At 42.4% G+C, this 18,714-nt stretch overlaps 2 protein-coding genes across 8 annotated transcripts in view; one reads left to right on the plus strand and one right to left on the minus strand.

Annotated features, from left to right (window-relative positions):
• Positions 1-18,714, minus strand: part of LOC128693147 (uncharacterized) — a 60,784-nt gene that overhangs the window by 34,379 nt on the left and 7,691 nt on the right. The window contains exons 1-2 of one of the 4 annotated variants that reach the window (XM_070089322.1): positions 3,142-3,286; positions 1,119-1,253 (exon numbers count right to left, since the gene is read on the minus strand). The exons of 1 other annotated variant lie outside the window; for it this stretch is intronic. In XM_070089322.1, the coding sequence (XP_069945423.1) occupies positions 1,119-1,253; positions 3,142-3,144 (138 nt within the window). In that variant the 5' untranslated portion in view covers positions 3,145-3,286. Of the gene's footprint in view, positions 1-1,118; positions 1,254-3,010; positions 3,033-3,141; positions 3,287-18,714 lie in introns of those variants that run through there. 2 more of the 4 variants (XM_070089323.1, XM_070089324.1) reach the window with 2 other exon arrangements.
• Positions 6,076-12,846, plus strand: Coa8 (Cytochrome c oxidase assembly factor 8). 4 transcript variants are annotated; one of them, XM_053782747.2, is made up of 4 exons: positions 6,076-6,335; positions 7,967-8,108; positions 8,816-8,989; positions 10,886-12,846. In XM_053782747.2, exons 2-4 carry the CDS (start codon positions 7,971-7,973, stop codon positions 11,111-11,113), a joined length of 540 nt encoding a protein of 179 aa, XP_053638722.1. In that variant the 5' UTR covers positions 6,076-6,335; positions 7,967-7,970; the 3' UTR covers positions 11,114-12,846. The 4 variants fall into 4 exon arrangements, with proteins under 4 accessions (XP_053638722.1, XP_053638720.1, XP_053638718.1 ...); XM_053782745.2 differs by having other exon boundaries at positions 6,078-6,256; positions 8,774-8,989; XM_053782743.2 differs by having other exon boundaries at positions 6,079-6,335; positions 8,774-8,989.

Below are 18,714 nucleotides of genomic sequence, written 5' to 3' on the forward strand. Positions count from 1 at the left end.
ACAGGATGGATAATGAGAACCTTCAAAACTAGGGAGGCCAAGCCCATGATGACACTCTTCAGGTCACTTGTTCTATCTAGGCTGGAATATTGCTGCACACTAACAGCACCTTTCAAGGCAGGTGAAATTGCCGACCTAGAAAATGTACAGAGAACTTTCACGGCACGCATAACGGAGATAAAACACCTCAATTATTGGGAGCGCTTGAGGTTCCTAAACCTGTATTCCCTGGAACGCAGGAGGGAGAGATACATGATTATATACACCTGGAAAATCCTAGAGGGACTAGTACCGAACTTGCACACGAAAATCACTCATTACGAAAGCAAAAGACTTGGCAGACGATGCACCATCCCCCCAATGAAAAGCAGGGGTGTCACTAGCACGTTAAGAGACCATACAATAAGTGTCAGGGGCCCGAGACTGTTCAACTGCCTCCCAGCACACATAAGGGGGATTACCAACAGACCCCTGGCAGTCTTCAAGCTGGCACTGGACAAGCACCTAAAGTCAGTTCCGGATCAGCCGGGCTGTAGCTCGTATGTTGGTTTGCGTGCAGCCAGCAGCAACAGCCTGGTTGATCAGGCTGTGATCCACCAGGAGGCCTGGTCTCAGACCGGGCCGCGGGGGCGTTGACCCCCGGAACTCTCTCCAGGTAAACTCCAGGTATAAAGTGGTATGATTCAGTAAAAGAAATATAGATTGGGTTAATAAGTGTAAACGTGCATTTATAACAGAATTGAAAAGACCATTGAAAAATAACGTCGGCTCTTTACCAAGTTACTTAGTTTTCCGACGTTTGTGTCTTTTGAGAACACACTGAAAAAGGCGTTAGTTTAATATGTTCATGATGCACCCCAGACCCATCCTGTGGGTGGTAGTCAAAAGATTACAGAGGTATATAATGGGTCCAGGGACTGGGCCCCAAAGCTTTGATAGCCGAGCAAGTTACATGTCTATATCTGGTCAGAATCGTGATCAAGTTGCAAAGGTAGTGAACCATGAGAGAGTGGGGACCTCCTCTGTTGGTGAGGGGACCCACCAGGGAAGCGGGGACCTACCAGGGAAGCGGGCACCCACCAGGGAAGCGGGGACCCACTAAGGAAGTGGGAACCCACCAGGGAAGCGAAGGTGACGGTAACATCAGAATCGTAAGAATCTTCCACCACCGTCCAGATGTCTGGCAGTTCTGGTTTCTGGCCCACGGCCGCCGCCACCAGCATCGCCGCCGCCGCCGCCAACTGTACTGCTCTCTGTAGACACGAAATCTGTATCAGCACTATCTACTGATTCCCTATAAGCTCTTGAGAACATCCCTGCCAATACCGTCTCCTGGTTCACTATAGCTCTGGGGACGTCACTGCTTGTACTGTTTCTGGTTCACTATAGCTCTAGGGACGTCACTGCCTGTACTGTTTCCTGGTTCACTATAGCTCTGGGGACGTCACTGCTTGTACTGTTTCTGGTTCACTATAGCTCTAGGGACGTCACTGCCTGTACTGTTTCCTGGTTCACTATAGCTCTGGGGGACATCACTGTCTCTACTGTCTCCTGGTTCACTATAGCTCTGTGGGGACGTCACTGTCTGTACTGTTCCCTGGTTCACTATAGGTCTGTGGACATCAATTAGATCTCAGGGCACCATCACCGACTATTGATGTAGTTCTGGTCTCCATATTTCATAATTAATATAAATGCTCTGGAAAATTGATTAAGGGCTACAGGTACCTCTGGGAGTTTGTACAGCCAGTTGATGTAACCTTAACTAAATGTAAACTTTGCCAGAAAAGGTACCCTCACAGCCTGCGTCATTATGTGCTGAAATGCGAGAAAATAATGAATTTAGAGAACTTCACAAATATTCAAGAAATATTAATATTTTATCCACAGGGCTACAATACCAGCTATTACGGACAAATATCCTTACCTGGCATCTTGTAAATAACTCATTCACACTAACTTACCCAAATCCAACAATGCCTTAATATATGATAATGTAAAGGATTAACGTCACAAATGACAAATTTCCCTACTGTCTAGATTAAGCTGCCCAAGCGTTGGTGGCACCAGTTATTACCTGTAAACACATTTTTTTCATCTAATAACTTCTCCCAAAGAGTCGTTTTTTAACTTTCTGAACACGTTATGTGATCAGCTTCAAATTTTCAACTATAACTGGGGGTGAAGTTCATGGAACAATTGGCATGTGTTCAGTTTTCCAGGGGATGTTCCAGATTTTGGCTTCCAGGCGATTACCTCTAAAGCTGAACAGAAGAGAATTATTCCATTAAAAACTCAAGTATCCTACTTGGAAGAATGTTATTGTCAGTGGAGAGTGCAGGTGCCATTTTTCCCCAGTGTTAATTTCGAAATGGTACATCGGAATTTTTCACTAAACATCTAGAATGTCCTGTTTTTGAATGGTTTCAAACTTTAATGGCTGACTTTATGTTATGGAATGGATGAAACGTTTGGGGGTTTAAGCTTTGTAAAGGCATATTTCTCGTCCTTGAAAATGCATTTTTTTTACATTAGCGTCCATTTTTATTCCCCGAAAACCTTTAGTGTAGTGAGCGATGAACAAAGTTATTTGAGCAAGACACCCAGGCAATGAAAAATCTTCAAGGTTTCTGGAATGAAAGTGTACAAGAAGACTGGTAATGAATGTAGTACGACGGATATCAGGGTGAGGATAGACACATCGGACGTATTTCCTTACACCGGGTACCTGGGTGTTAGTGGACTGGTGCGGGTCGCATCCTGGGACAAAACTGACCTAATTTGCCCGAAATGCTCTGCATAACACGGCAGCTTTCTATATAGTAGTATGTCATCATTATCATATCAAGCTTGCAAAAGAAAACTGCGTTTGCAACATTTTTTAAAATTCGTACAGTTCCATTTTTTTCATATATAATGAATAAAAGTAACCAAATGTATGGTGTGTATAGCGTCAACTAGCCGCCTAGTTTGATTATTCCTGAAATTGTGCTGAAAAAATGGCACTAACCATAGAGAATTTTAACCATACGTGTTGGGAGAGAACCAAAAACGGATCTAGAATCAACGAGTAAAACTAGTCCTGGAGGGAAAAAATGGATTGTGTTGGCCAGTCAGTGTGTTGGGAAGGAGCGGACCTACCATGATGGCAGCAGCACGGAATCAGGGGTAAAACTGGGCTGTGTGGTGGGCGTTTCTCCCCACATTGAATGTGTGAACCTTCAGTAAGGTTATCTGGAGGCAGGCGAAGGGTCTAGACACACCCCCGATCCCCCACAACTCGGTTTTCATATCACAGGAGGCAGGTGAGGGGACTAGTCCCTCACCTGCTACCCTTACTAGGCAAGAAGCATGTGAGGGAACAGCTAGTCCCTCATCTCCTATTCTACTAGGCAGGAAGCAAGTAAGGAGCCCCTAAACCTTTACCTTCCGTCTACACCTGACGTCATGGACGATTATATGACATAACATTAGTAGCTCGTGAGTTCAGTGACATCCATTAGTGCCTCCTGACTCCAATTTTACACACACACACACACACACACACACACACACACACACACACACACACACACACACGGGCGGGGCCAGGAGCTGAGTATCGACCCCTACAACCACAAATAGGCGAGTACATACACTTGCACGTTTAAGCGAGAGAGAGAGAGAGAGAGAGAGAGAGAGAGAGAGAGAGACAGACAGACAGACAGAGCCCCTGCAAACACGAGCAGCATCTGTTTATCAGAAAGCAACGCCCCCATCGCTGATAAAAGTTATATCCCGCATGTGGGTTACGTCAGATAACTTGATAAAAAAACATTATGACACAATCTGTTAAACCAAGTGTCATCCTGTAATCATTAACAGGTATCTCTGATGTGGTACCTTGTTGTGGTTACCCGATTTTTTCTTCCTCCAAAGTTTTCGTTTTAAACTGCAAAATGTCTGATCCAGTCAGCTTCAAATTTTCCAATTATTATTATAATCAAGGGGGAAGCGCTAAACCCGGAGGATTATACAGCGCCTGGGGGGGGGGGATGTGGAAGGCATTCAGGCTTAATTCGGGGAACTGGAGCACAGATCCAATTCCCTAAATCAAGAGCCCCTCACCAACATCAAGGAACCTTCCTTGAGGGGCAAATTTTCCAAGCCTGGTGATATTGTAGTTTGGGAACAGTTAACGCAACTACTGGCGTGCACAGGTACAGGTTCAGTGTTGCCTGGAGTTTACCTGGAGTTTACCTGGAGAGAGTTCCGGGGGTCAACGCCCCCGCGGCCCGGTCTGTGACTAGACCTCATGGTGGATCAGAGCCTGATCAACCAGGCTGTTACTGCTGGCTGCACGCAATCCAACGTACGAGCCACAGCCCGACTGGTCAGGTACCGACTTTAGGTGCTTGTCCTGTGCCAGCTTGAATACAGCCAGGGGTCTATTGGTAATCCCCCCTTATGTATGCTGGGAGGCAGTTGAAGTCTCGGGCCCCTGACACTTATTGTATTGTCTCTTAACGTGCTAGTGACACCCCTGCTTTTCATTGGGAGGATGTTGCATCGTCTGCCGAATCTTTTGCTTTCGTTGTGAGTGATTTTCGTGAGCAAGTTCGGTAATAGTCCCTCTAGGATTTTCCAGGTGTATATAATCATGTATCTCTCCCGCCTGCGTTCCAGGGAGTACAGGTTCAGGAACTTCAAGCGCTCCCAGTAATTGAGGTGTTTTATCTCCGTTATGCGCGCCGTGAAGGTTCTCTGTACATTTTCTAGGTCAGCAATTTCACCTGCCTTGGAAGGTGCTGTTAGTGTGCAGCAATATTCCAGCCTAGATAGAACAAGCGACCTGAAGAGTGTCATCATGGGCTTGGCATCCCTAGTTTTGAAGGTTCTCCTGTCATTTTTCTAGTAGATGCGATTGATTCAATATTATGGTATTTGAAGGTGAGATCCTCCGACATGATCACTCCCAGGTCTTTGACTTTGGTTTTTCGATCTATTTTGTGGCAGGAATTTTTGTACTCTGAAGTTTTTATTTCCTCATGTTTACCATATCGGAGTAATTGAAATTTCTCATCGTTGAACTTCATATTGTTTTCTGCAGCCCATTGAAAGATTTGATTGATGTCCGCCTGAAGCCTTGCAGTGTCTGTAATGGAAGACACTGTCATGCAGATTCGGGTGTCATTTGCAAAGGAAGACACGGTGCTGTGGCTGACATCCTTGTCTATGTCAGATATGAGGATGAGAAACAAGATGGGAGCGAGTACTGTGCCTTGTGGAACAGAGCTTTTCACCGTAGCTGCCTCGGACTTTACTCTGTTGACTACTACTCTATGTGTTCTGTTAGTGAGGAAATTATAGATCCATCCACCAACTTTTCCTGTTATTCCTTTAGCACGCATTTTGTGCGCTATTATGCCATGGTCACACTTGTCTAAGGCTTTTGAAAAGTCTCTATATATTACATCTGCATTCTTTTTGTCTTCTAGCGCATCTAGGACCTTGCCGTAGTGATCCAGTAGTTGGGACAGACAGGAGCGACCTGCTCTAAACCCATGTTGCCCTGGGTTGTGTAACTGATGGGTATCTAGATGGGTGGCGATCTTGCTTCTTAGGACTAACACCCAAGTACCTATTTGCAGGCAGCAAATAGGTACTTGGGTGTTAGTCGACTGGTGTGGGTCGCATCCTGAGGGACAAGATTGAGGACCCCAGTGGAAATAAGTTACAGTAGTAACAAAAAAAGGCACAATACCGTGACTGGAACGATACACAAATAACCCGCACATAGAAGTTAGACAGTCCTCCATGACGCACTGACATTCTTTGGTAATCCTGAGTGGCTAACCCTCCGGGGTTAAAAATCCGAACGAAATCTTATCTTAATTTGCGAGAAATTCTCAGCATAACAAGGGGATTTCTGTATAGTAGTATATCATTAATGTCAGCTAGGCCTGTATACCTTGTACATGTACTTGCAGAAATAAAGATATTTTATATTATTATTATTATTATTAAGAGGTAGGTCTGCGGCCAGTGCAAGCTGTCAGTGGCCCCTAACACCAACAACAACAAAGACACTACCTTGGTGGCCCTTAACAACCCCAACACTAACGAAAACAACAACAATGACAAAGATTATTGGGACACTTGGCAGGCAGCAAGGAGGAGGAAGTAGAGCACTGATCTAGTTAACTCTAGGCATGAACCTAGCTATTTCAAGGCGCCTCACCTCGATAAATCTAGTGTAGTCACCAGGAACCTTCAAGTAAGGTGTACGTCTCTTTAAAATACTAACTCACGTTATCAGGGTTTATCAAGTACATTGCTGATCCAGGGAAAAATAGGTAAATACATGCTGATTATAGTAAAATAATAAATATAAATGTAATTTATTCTAGGAAATTTACACTATGTATAATGATTGTTGTACTTACGTGTACCTGTGCCTAAACTTGCTTGGTCATAATACGAGGTTTGTGAGAATATTATTCACAATATATTTATGTCTCACACCTACGAGTAATGTTTTTATAAATATTTTTTATTTGGGAACCTCATTCTCCCATGGGGGAACCTCATTCTCTCATGAGACATGCATGATGAATAGCAATAAATGTTACTGTATATACTGTAGTTTTGTTGGGTTATCCACGGTTGGATAATTTATCACCATTATACATCTTTTAAAGACTGTTTAGCGTAATTATAAAAATCTGTTATTATTATAATCATGGGGAGCGCTAAACCCGCAGGATTATACAGCGCATGTGAGGGGGGATGGAAGGTATTCAGACTCAATTCAGGGAACCGAAGCACAGATACAATTCCCTAGTTCAAGAGCCCCTCACCAGCATCAAGGAACCTCCCTTGAGGGGAAAAAATCTGTTATACAAAAGTAGTCATGAAATTATACTAACCCAAATAAACACAAGTCAGTTGGTTGGCATGATCTTAGCTTCAAGAGCTTTGATGGGTAAAAAGTACCATAGTTTTTTTTTCCTCACTGGAAAAAAGTATATCTTGTTACAGGTCCTACAATGTAATTTGACATTGTAAAGTTTTTGTCAATTGTTCCATGTGATGCACTGAATTATCCATCTTCAGTAAAACATGCATTTGATCCCTAATATGAAAAATTTTTAGTCACTTAAATTACTGGGAACGGCTGAAGATCCTTGATCTGTATTCCCTCGAACGCAGGCGAGATAGATACATGACTCACTAAATCGTAATGACACGATTGTTCAATCCCGGCCGGGGTATGGTTTGAGATAGATACATGATAATATACACTTGGAACGTCCTGGAGGGATTGGTACCAAGCCTGCACACGAAAATCACTCCTTATGAAAGCAAAAGACTCGGCAGGAGATGCAACATTCCCCTGATGAAAAGCAGGGGCGCCACGAGTACACTGAGAGACAACACAATAAGTGTCCGGGACCCAAGACTGTTCAACTGCCTCCCAGCATACGTAAGGGGGATTACCAATAGACCCCTGGCTGTCTTTAAGAAAGCGCTGGACAGGCACCTAAAGTCAGTACCTGACCAACCTGGCTGTGGTTCGTACGTCAGCTTGCTTGCAGCCAGCAGTAACAGCTTGGTTGATCAGACCCTGATCCACCATGAAGCCTGGTCTCAGACCGAGCCATGGGGGCGTTGACCCCTGAAACCCTCTCCAGGTAAACTCCAGGTACAATGTATGGAGGCCTAGCTGACATCAGTGACATACTATATTAAAAGCCCCTTGTTATGCAGAGCATTTTGGGCAAATTAGGTCAGTTTTGTCCCCAGGATGCAACCCACACCAGATACCTAGCTTACTGCTAGGTGAATAGGGACAGCAGGTGTCTAAAGGAAATACATCCTAATGTTCCCACCCATACCGGGATCAAACCAAGGACCTCAATGTGTGAGCTGAGTGCACTGGCAATTGAGCTACAAGACACTTTGTAATAAACTTTAACTTTTGCAGGAAAATGCTTGGACTGCATGCTCGGAATTGTTCACTGATGTTAGAAAGACACAGTGTGGAAATTTTGCCAATTTGTGGCTTTGCATCTGAATCAACAAGCAGTGCATCGGTGATCAGAGATAGAAAGAGTAAAAAATCCAAGGTAAGGAAAACACACTATTGCTTGAATATGTAATTACTGTAAATTGGCCCAGAGAGGATTGCTCTGCACAGAAGGGTTGATGGAAAAATTCAAATTTTTTGTATTCTCTCTTAAATAAACCCATCAAATAGAAAAAAAAAAAGAGATCAGTGAAGATGTTTGGCTCGTATAACATATGTATAGTACTTGCATACATAATATGTACAGTAATCTCTCTATACTCATTGGAGATGCATTCCTTGAGATCTTAGGAAATCCAGAGAGTTTAAATGCTACTAATATTTTTATAATATGCTTCACTCCTGACCTTTGCAGTTTTTATTCTGTATGCTTAGGCATCCGGAAAATGTGTCTAATATTTTTTCTTATAAAATTTTGTTCAACACATTTGTATATGAAACAGAGAGCAGGGAACTCATCTTCTAGATGAAGCTAACTTTTAATTGAATTTTATCAGCTTTCAAAAGGAATTCATCAAGAGATTTTGGCTAACTGGATTTGATATTTAAGTATATATACAATCTATTCCTTATTTTATTGGCAGGTTTATAATTAAAATTACTGTTGGCACAGTAATTGCAATTTATCTATTACTAAGTTTCAAAAGGACATTTTTTTTATTTATAGGAATGATATTTGTTATATTTTGATAATTTTTTTTGCAGGAGAAAGAGATTAATCATACTGCAGTACCGATTGATCCACAGGAAGTAAAGTGTGACTGCATTGGCCCACCTGACCCAGAATCTAACTTGAGGATTACCAAGTTTTACATCCCACCAAACGAGACTCCTCTTGAACGCCAGTATCGAGATGCACGCTTTGAAACACAAGAATGGAATCAGACGTTTTGGAAAGATCATAATACAAAATTTAAAAAGGTAGCAAATATTTAGTCTGAAGTTTCTGATCTGAAATAAATACAGCCTCTCCTCACTTAACGACAGAGTTCCATTCCTGACACCACGTCGGTAAACAAATTCATTGCTAAACAAGGAGCATACTATAATGGTAGTGGGATTATGTTAACTGTCTTTGATATTGCTTCAATGTCACCCTTGCACCATTTTAACATATTTAGTATATTTTTAAATGTTTGTACAGTAGTGCACTGTATATTGTAATAAACAGAATAGAGGAAATCAGCTCTAATATACATTATTTAGGTATGCATAATGGCTAGAGAGCCTGTCATAAGTCTGACTTGTTGGTTAACGAGTTCATTGCTAAGTGGGGAGAGGCTGTACAGTATTGTCAATATGCCATGAAGGAAGAAAGTTGAAAGTGAACATAAATAAGAGTAAGGTGACGAGAGTATCAAACAAGTTAGGTAAACAAAAATTGTTTATCTCATTAGAGGAATGAAGTATGGAAGAAGTGAAAGTGTTCAGATATTTGGGAGCAGACTTTTTCAGCGTATGGGTTTATGAAGGACGAGGTAAACCATAGAATTGATGAAGGAAGAAAGGTGGATGGTGCATTTAGGTATTTGTGGAGACAGAAAATGTTATTCATGAGGCAAAGAAGGGATTGTATGAGAGTATAGTGGTACCAACACTCTTATGTGGGTGTGAAGCATGGGTTGTGAATGTTGCAGTGAGAAAGAGGCTGAAGGCAGTTGAAATGTCATGTCTAAGGGCAATGTGTGGAATAAATATTATGCAGAGAATTCGTAATGTGGAAATTAGGTATGGAGTTACTAAAATTATTATTCAGATGGTTAAGGAGGGGTTGTTGAGGTGGTTTGGTCATTTAGAGAGGATGGAGCAGAATAGGGTGATTTGGAGGGTGTATAAATCTGTATTGGAGGGAAGGAGGGACTAGGGTTTTTTTCTAGGAAAGGATGGAGGTATGGGGTAAGAGAGATTGTGTGTGCAAGGGGCTTGAAGATACATCAGGCATGTGTGAGCATGTTAGATAGGAGTGGAGACGAATGATTTTTGGGACTTTATGAGCTGTTGGAGATTGAGCAGTGTAATATTTTGTAAAAGGATTCAGGGAAACCAGTTATCTATACTAGAGTCCTGAAGGTGGGAAGTACAATGCCTATACTTTAAAGGAGGGGTTTGGGATATTGGCAGTTTGGAGGGAGTTCTAAACTGTCATATCTGAGTGCCTCTGCAAAGATAGTGATTATGTGTGAGTGATGTGAAAGTGTTGAATGATGAAAGTTTTTTTCTTCTTTTTTGGGTTTTTCTTTCTTTTTACATCACCCTTGGTGGGATACAGTCAGTTTGTTGAAAAAAATAATTTTAACACACTTGACACCTCCCACCAAGGCAGATTTTATTTGCTTTAATTTAGAAACATTTTCTTGTAACTACTGTAGTCATCAATATTTTGTTAACCCCTCAAAAGTGGTTCCTTGATGATGGTGAGGTGTTGGACCAAATCTTTCTTTCCATGGAGCGAACTTGATTGCTTTCCATGTCCTCAGATGCTGTACTATGCCAACAGGTTTAGCGTTCATCTCCACAAACGTAATATGTTACTTTGAATTTTTAATCATTTTTTTTTCATTCATCATCAATATAAAAACATAAAAAAAGCATGCAACTGTAAAGTATACTATGTATCCTGTAGATCTTTTTGGAATACAGTACATTATATAGCACTAACTTGCCCCGAGTTATATGTATGAGTAAAACTCGCCTAGGATGGGCCAGTAGGCCCATTAATAATGGAGTAATCATAAACTGGGAAGTATTCACCATTTATTCATGCAATGTAATCTTACTAATTGTAGTTGTTATTCATGACTACATATTTATTTTCAGTTGAAGGAAGAGTTCATTAGAGTTCGTTTAAGGGAAAAGTACGGAAATGACACAAAGGATCGCAAAAGCCTATCAGCAGATGAAATGTCAGAGTTTTATAAGAAATTTCTGGATGACCATCAGGAGGTGCATAAGGAATATAACAGAGAGTGGTACAAAAAGAATGCTAATAATCTTCTCTTGGCAACTAGAGTATATTTTCAACAGAGGGGAAACAAGCAAAGATGAACATGCAGTAGTGGAAAATAATAATACTGTATGTACAAATTTATGCAGAAAATATGCAATGCTTATTTTAAATCAGAGCATAGTGGTACCTCAAGTTTCAGCCATAATTTGTTCCAAAAGGCTGAGTGCCGTTACCGAACAAATTTGTTCCCTTAAGGAATTACGTAAATTAGATTAGTCCGTTTCAGACCCCAATAATACACTTACAAAAGCACGTACAAAAATACACTTACATTATTGTTCGAGTTGGGAACTGTTCGAAACTCAGGATACCACTGTATTTTAAAATCAAGTACATGACCTATTGGTTCATTCATGACCCTTTCAACTTTCTCTTTTGTCCATATTTATGGTTTGTCTTTAGTCTGTTTTGATTTTGAGAAATAAATATTTGATAGTTGTGTGAACATATATTCAAATAATTTAAATTATTTAACTATTTAGATTACCATGTTATTTTAGAGAAAACAGATTTGGTTATTATTTGGTTTTAATATGCTTGAGTGACCAGCTCTGAGGCACATTATCTTAGTAACTGTTATTTTTTAATGTATGTTATCGTGAAGTCTTCAGTCATTTTCTCTCTTTTAACATGTCTACCATTTCCTACCAAGGTACAGCAGCTTGAGGAAGGAAAACAACATTCATCATTTGTGCTTGAGTTGCCCTCTATAATAGCAAGGGAATAATGGTGAATGTGCTTTTTTTTCTTTAGGTCATTCTGCCTTGGATATAAAACTGCTGGTAGAGAAAAGATGGTATAAAAAAAATAGACAGTAGTACTGAGGAATAAGGCTTGTGTGGGTGGCAGTTCACGACTAATCTGCATATTGGAAATAACTACACAACATCACAGAATAAATCATTCGACCTTCATTCCCTACATGTGGGTTGTAAATTATTGAACTAACAGCGAGACTTATGCAGATGTTACCAAGTTGAACGTGCATAGGTTTTATCAAGCGTGTGGGAATTTTAGAGGCTTGGACATACAACAGATGTGTGTGAGCATGTTAGATAGTGAGAAGCAACTTATGATTTGATGTGTGAGCAAAGTAACACTTAGGGATTCAGCAAAACTGATTAGTCAGACTAGAGTCCTGGAGGTGAGAAAGGCAGTGCATGCACCCTGAAGGAAGGGTGGGAATGTCGCACTTGGAGGCATAATCTGGTTATGGCTGCACATTTCTGGAAAGATGAAGATTTGAATGTTGGTGAAAGTTTTCACCAACCTTCACCCCTGTCTTGGCAGGAGATGAATGTCGAGTTAAAAAAAATGATTAATTAAATATACATATATTTATTATCTTATCTATTTTATATAGACCCTTGTGGGTTAGCACTTAGTTGTGATTATTGTAATACATATATACTTTTTATCTAGTATACTTTCCTGTTTAACTTAGTCATATTAAAATATTCCTTTATTATTGTTCAAAGTTTTACCCAACTAAACCAGTCCTAGCAACTTCTCTTGCTTTAGTAATATGAATTTTGTCTATGGATGTTCATGTCATATTCAAACTTATTTATTTGAGTACTGTTACTATTTTAAACTTACAAATGACAAGTATTATTGATAAATAATTTAACCTCACTGCTCTGGAAAGCGAGTGTGCAGCGATGTACATGTGGATTTGAGGCCCATTGCAGCGAGGTTGAATATTTTGAAGTTACTGTACAGTGTATTAAATTTGTTTTATAAATTATAATAAATTTAAATCAGAGATTAACATTGTTATTTTATTTTAGTATTTATTACATTTATTATGCATTATCTCTGCATTATTTTTGTATGACAAACACAAACCACGGTTTTTGGATTGAGTTTTCCGAGTGCCATAATGCATTTTATTTTTCTCTCGCTATATTTATCTAGCTTCGGTATATAGTATAAGTTATTAGGGTTACAGGAGCTTTGAGAATTGGTGTATTAATTTTTTTTAACAATGCATTAACAAGGTACATACAGATGGTTTAACTTTCCCCATAAATTTCTTTGAAATGTAATCAGTTGGTCTGAGGGACTCATCAGTGCTTTAGTCTAATCAGGTGGTTTTGCCAAGTCTAGCTTAGCCAAATCTGGAGGCGTCATCCTCATAAATGGAGTAGGGCAAGAGGAAGTCTCCGGGACGTGCTAACGCTGAATGCTGCACTAAGATTGATTGTGGTTCAGGGAGGGTATATGATTTCATTTAACCTTCGTCTCACAGATTATGTTCCTACTTTTCATCTGTTACCTTCACTATCCCACATCTTCCATATCCTTTGGCAGCTGCCCTGCGACTCTTGCATCTCACCCCCAAGGAATTCAAAAACCTGGCACTGCAAGACCAAACAAAAGCACTACTATTTCTTCATAAATTACTATTAACCAACCACAGATAGACAACTGTTATGTCTACCATTGAAATACATGTGTCCCCACACTCCCACTGCCTTGCTTAAGTCACAGCAAGCCTGTCCTACCTTCACAAACTCCTTCACCACTTGCTCTGACTAGCCACTTACAACCCCCTCCCCCATCCTCTTTCCACAACACCCTTCAATGTATCTATACCACTTCCTTCTCTTATCTTACACATTACACTCAGACCTCTGCCTCTTGTGACAATCTAAGCCATAACTGCATATCTCAAGGAGAGATGAATGCTTCTACAAGCGAAAGAACTTGACAGGGCTCTCTAAATTCAAGAGATGTTCCTTAATGCCAGTGAAGACTCTTAAGCCAAGGAAGTGGATCCTACCTCGTTCCTTTGATCAAAACTGATTGCCTCCCCATTTTCCCCCATCCTAGTCCAACATTACCCACCCATGTGGGTGGATTATACAGTCGAGGATGAGAACATAATTCCCATCCTCAACACTGAGCACTTCAAGTCCATGGCTACCACTACTAAGAGAGTGAAGCTCATCACAACACAGCTTAACAATAATCAATACACCGATACGGCTGGATTCACCACAAATAACCACAACAAAGACATTAAACCAACACAAAGATCAATACAACACTCGCTGTATGACCCTTGTGGGTTTAGCGCTTAGTTTTGATTATAATAATAATAATAATAGTAGTAATAATACAACAAAGATCAATATAAGAACAAAAATCAATACATCAAAGAAATATAACATCAACACAGCAACAGAGATCAGTACAACAAGATGAATGCAACAGAGGAATACAATAAGATAAACACAGCAACAGATCAATACAACAGATAATACAACAAAGAACAATACACCACCAACTTCCCATAAGCTGCCGGACTGACAAGCTAAGCAGAGAAGTGATCCTGGATTGCCTTGATGAGACAGCCTCGGGAAAAGTTGGCGGAGGCAGCAAAGGTGAAGACGTTAACCACAGCGGAAGGTAGTAACGACTCACGAACTAACTGCCAATTCGGTCAGTTGCTTGGAGCACAAAGTGGCAAAGCGCCAAGTGACAAGGGGGAACCAAGTGGCAAGGGGCTGCCATGTTGTGTGTTTGGGAATCTTCGAAACAAGAAGTGGTGGAATAGGGATAAAAGTTTTATCAGTGTATTGTAAGGAACTCTTCATTCATAAACTTCTAGTTTCCCGCCCTGAAAAACACTGTTAAAAATTACACTTTTACGTGTGAAAGTTGAGCTTGCATGGGAGGGCCTGCAAACCCAGAGCTGCTCCTGCATGAAGGAAGGAGAGAAGGAAGAAGGAAGGAGAGGGGGAAAGGAAGGAAGGAGAGGGGGAAAGGAAGGAGAGGGGTTAAGGGAAGGAAGGAGAGGGGGAAGGAAGGAAGGAGAGGGGGAAGGAAGGAAGGAAGGAGGGAAGGAAGGAAGGAAGCAGAGGAGGAAGGAAGGAGGGAAGGAAGGAAGGAAGCAGAGGAGGAAGGAAGGAGGGAAGGAAGGAAGGAAGCAGAGGAGGAAGGAAGGAGGGAAGGAAGGAAGGAAGGAGAGGAGGAAGGAAGGAAGGAAGGAGAGGAGGAAGGAAGGAAGGAAGGAGAGGAGGAAGGAAGGAAGGAAGGAGAGAAGGAAGGAAGGAAGGAGAGGAGGAAGGAAGGAAGGAAGGAAGGAGAGGAGGAAGGAAGGAGAGGAGGAAAGAAGGAAGGAGAGGAGGAAGGAAGAAGAGGCGAAAGGAAGGAGGAAGGAAGGAGAGGAGGAAGGAAGGAGAGGTGGAAGGAAGGAAGGAAGGAGAGGGGAAGGAAGGAAGGAAGGAAGGAGAGGGGAAGGAAGGAAGGAAGGAAGGAGAGGGGGAAGGAAGGAAGGAAGGTGAGGGGAAGGAATGAAGGAAGGAAGGAGAGGGGTTAAGGGAAGGAAGGAGAGGGGTTAAGGGAAGGAAGGAGAGGGGTTAAGGGAAGGAAGGAGAGGGGTTAAGGGAAGGAAGGAGAGGGGTTAAGGGAAGGAAGGAGAGGGGTTAAGGGAAGGAAGGAGAGGGGTTAAGGGAAGGAAGAAAGGAGAGGGGAAGGAAGGAAGGAAGGAGTGTGGGAAGGAAGGAAGGAAGGAGAGGGGGAAGGAAGGAAGGAAGGAGAGGGGGGAGGAAGGAAGGAGAAAGGGTAAGGAAGGAAGGAGAAGGGGTAAGGAATGAAGGAGAAGGGCTAAGGAAGGAAGGAGAGGAGGGAAAGGAAGGAAGGAGAGGGGGGAAGAAAGGAAGGAGAGGGGGGAAGGAAGGAAAGAAGGAGAGGGGGGAAGGAAGGAAAGAAGGAGAGGGGGAAGGAAGGAAGGAGAGGGGGGAAGGAAGGAAGGAGAGGGGGGACGAAGGAAGCAGAGGGGGGAAGAAGGAAGCAGAGGGGGGGAAAGAAGAAAGGCAGTCTCTAAATCGTATGGGAAAATGTGAATTCCTGTATGTTTATGAGACAAGATGCGGTGTATGGAAGGATATAGGAAAGTACTGGTTTGGTAATAGAGTTGTGGATGAGTGGAACAAACTCCCAAGTACCGTTATAGAGGCCAGAACGTTGTGTAGCTTTAAAAATAGGTTGGATAAATACATGAGTAGATGTGGGTGGGTGTGAGTTAGACCTGATAGCTTGTGCTAACAGGTCGGTTGCCGTGTTCCTCCCTTAAGTCAATGTGACCTGACCTGACTAGGTTGGGTGCATTGGCTTAAGCCGGTAGGAGACTTGGACCTGCCTCGCATGGGCCAGTAGGCCTTCTGCAGTGTTCCTTCGTTCTTATGTTCTTATGTTCTTATGTTTTGCTCACCGGGTCCTTTGTCAATTCTTATCAATTGTATAATGGCATTGATACTCCCTGTACCGAGAGTATGTATGAGAGGAGCAGCTGCTCTAAGCTACGTCAATCGCCAGCTAAGAGCTATAGCAGCTTGGGGAAACATATGGTAAGTAACATTTGCACCTGAGAAAACAAATGGTGATGATCTCTAGGCACCATGATGGTAATGCCGGTGCAGTAGTTAGTATGAATGGCAGAGTGTTGGTTCCTGGGGAAGAAGTTGATATCCTTGGGGGGAAATCTGACTCCAAACTGACCATGAAGAACCACGTTGTAAATCTTGCAAATAAGGCAGCCAGGAAGCTTACAGCACTTCGCCGTATCTCGCATCTGCTTGACAGTAGGGTTGAAAGATTCTGTGTGAGACACAAGTATGCTCACACCTTGAGTATGCTCTAATTTCTTGGTTTGCCTGCCCCCCCTCTCATCTGCGACTGCTTGACAGAGTAGAGAACAGAGCAAGATGTCTCATCTCTCGCCTGGACCCATCCTGGATAGATCTGTTATTTCAGCAGAGCCTTCAACACAGGAGGGATGTGGGTGGCCTTACTGTTATGTACAAGGCCAATATTGTCAAAGTACCACACTTGGATCCACTTCGAGGACAGCGTGAAACAAGCTTTTATGCCACAAGACGGACAGAAAGCAGCAACTTCACTCTGGCTGTACCCTTCTCCAGAACATCACTCCATCTGAGGTCATATATACCCAGGATGACTCGAGTATGGAACACATTCGTACAGCATAATGATGTCAACGAGATAAAGTCAGTTGATCAAATGAAAATGCTGGCCCACAGATGGCTCCAACTTCATCCTGTTCCCTACTTGTAAGTCTCATAACAATAAAAATGCTTTCAAATGAGCTGATGTAGGCAACAGCTCTTAGCTTGCAAATGAAGTTAGGAATCCTTAACCCGTAAATAGCTTGCCAATAAAGTTAGGAATCCTTAACCTGTAAATAGCTTGTCAATAAAGCTAGGGATCCTTAACCTAACCTTGTCAAACCCTGTGTATATAAAAAAAAAAAAACAGTCTCGTATGATCAATAAAGCTCTGAGCGTTTATTCTCGCCCCTCCAAGCTAATCCGATGGGTCATTATTTCCTCGCGGGACTCTTCTCCAGGCTGAGCGACTGACCACCTCAAAACTACGTCTACGATTATTATTATTATAATCAAAAAGAAGCGCTAAGCCACAAGGACTATACAGCGCTGCAGGGCAGGAAGGGAGCGAGGGCATCAGGTAGCAAAAGGGAGATGGACGAGTAATAGGTTACGGATAACAGCGGGGTAGTGGATGGTGAAAGGGTAAAGGGCAGCAAGAGACTGAACTAGAAAGGGCTGAGGGGAGTGCGAAAAGTATCATCAGAGTTTGTGGAGTAAATCAGTCGTTGTCAAGAAGTCAATGAGAGAGTCAGGATTAAAGGAGGGTCCATCAGCAAGAAGGGAAGGTAAAGAGAGAGTAGTAGAACGAAGACGACGTTGGAGGTAAATTCTGCGTGCTCGTTGATAGAGAGGGCAGTCTAACAGAATGTGGCTAATCGATACTGGAACTTGACACTGCTCACAGAGAGGAACAGGGTGCCTCTCCATGAGATACCCATGAGTAAGACGAGTGTGGCCAATGCGAAGGCGGGAGAGAGTGGTCTCCCAACCTCGGCACTGATGACAAGAAGACGGCCAGTAACCTATGCTCGGTTTAATAGAATGAAGTTTGTTACCGAGCAGAGTTGACCAACGTTGTTGCCAACGGGTGCGAAGGTGGGTAGCTATTGCAGCAAAATAGTCCAGAAATGGAACACCTCGATAGGAAATTGGTAGGTCATATACTGCTGACCGCGCAGCAGTGTCTGCCTGTTCATTGCCCTGTACGTCGACATGACCAGGGACCCAACAAAAAACAATATCTTTATGTTTGGTAGAGATACGGCGTAGCCAAAGTTGGATACGGAGAACTAGGGGATGAGATGTATCAAATTTTCGTATAGCCTGTAGAGCACTAAGGGAGTCTGAGACTACTACAAATGATGACACAGGCATAGATGCGATACGAATAAGTGCTGCAAGAATGGCATACAGTTCAGCAGTAAAAATGCTAGCTGAAGATAGTAAATGCCCTCGTACGACGCTGTCCGGAAACACTGCTGCGAATCCGACGCCGTCTGAAGACTTAGAGCCATCTGTGTACACAGCGGTGGCATGAGAATGGGAGTGGAAGTGATCAAGAAAAAGAGAGCGGGAAGCCACCGTAGGCAGTTGAGCTTTCGAGCAAGGGAGTGAGAAAGAACAGACCCGAACAGCTGGAACTTCCCAGGGGGGTAGGGAAAAGTGAGATGCTACATGAACATATAAAGGTGGTAACTGAAGGGAAGACAAGAGTGAATGTA

The sequence above is a fragment of the Cherax quadricarinatus genome, chromosome 28 (assembly GCF_038502225.1).
Source record: "Cherax quadricarinatus isolate ZL_2023a chromosome 28, ASM3850222v1, whole genome shotgun sequence".
NCBI lineage: Eukaryota > Metazoa > Arthropoda > Malacostraca > Decapoda > Parastacidae > Cherax > Cherax quadricarinatus.

What these genes read in the sequence shown, in the direction of transcription:
- Coa8 (XM_053782745.2), top strand. Translation starts at nt 7,971, where the DNA reads ATGCTTGGACTGCATGCTCGGAATTGTTCACTGATGTTAGAAAGACAC. An exon ending in GAAAGAGTAAAAAATCCAAG is followed by an intron (nt 8,109 to 8,773) that starts GTAAGGAAAACA and finishes TTTTTTTTGCAG; the next exon opens with GAGAAAGAGATTAATCATAC. An exon ending in ATAATACAAAATTTAAAAAG is followed by an intron (nt 8,990 to 10,885) that starts GTAGCAAATATT and finishes ATTTATTTTCAG; the next exon opens with TTGAAGGAAGAGTTCATTAG.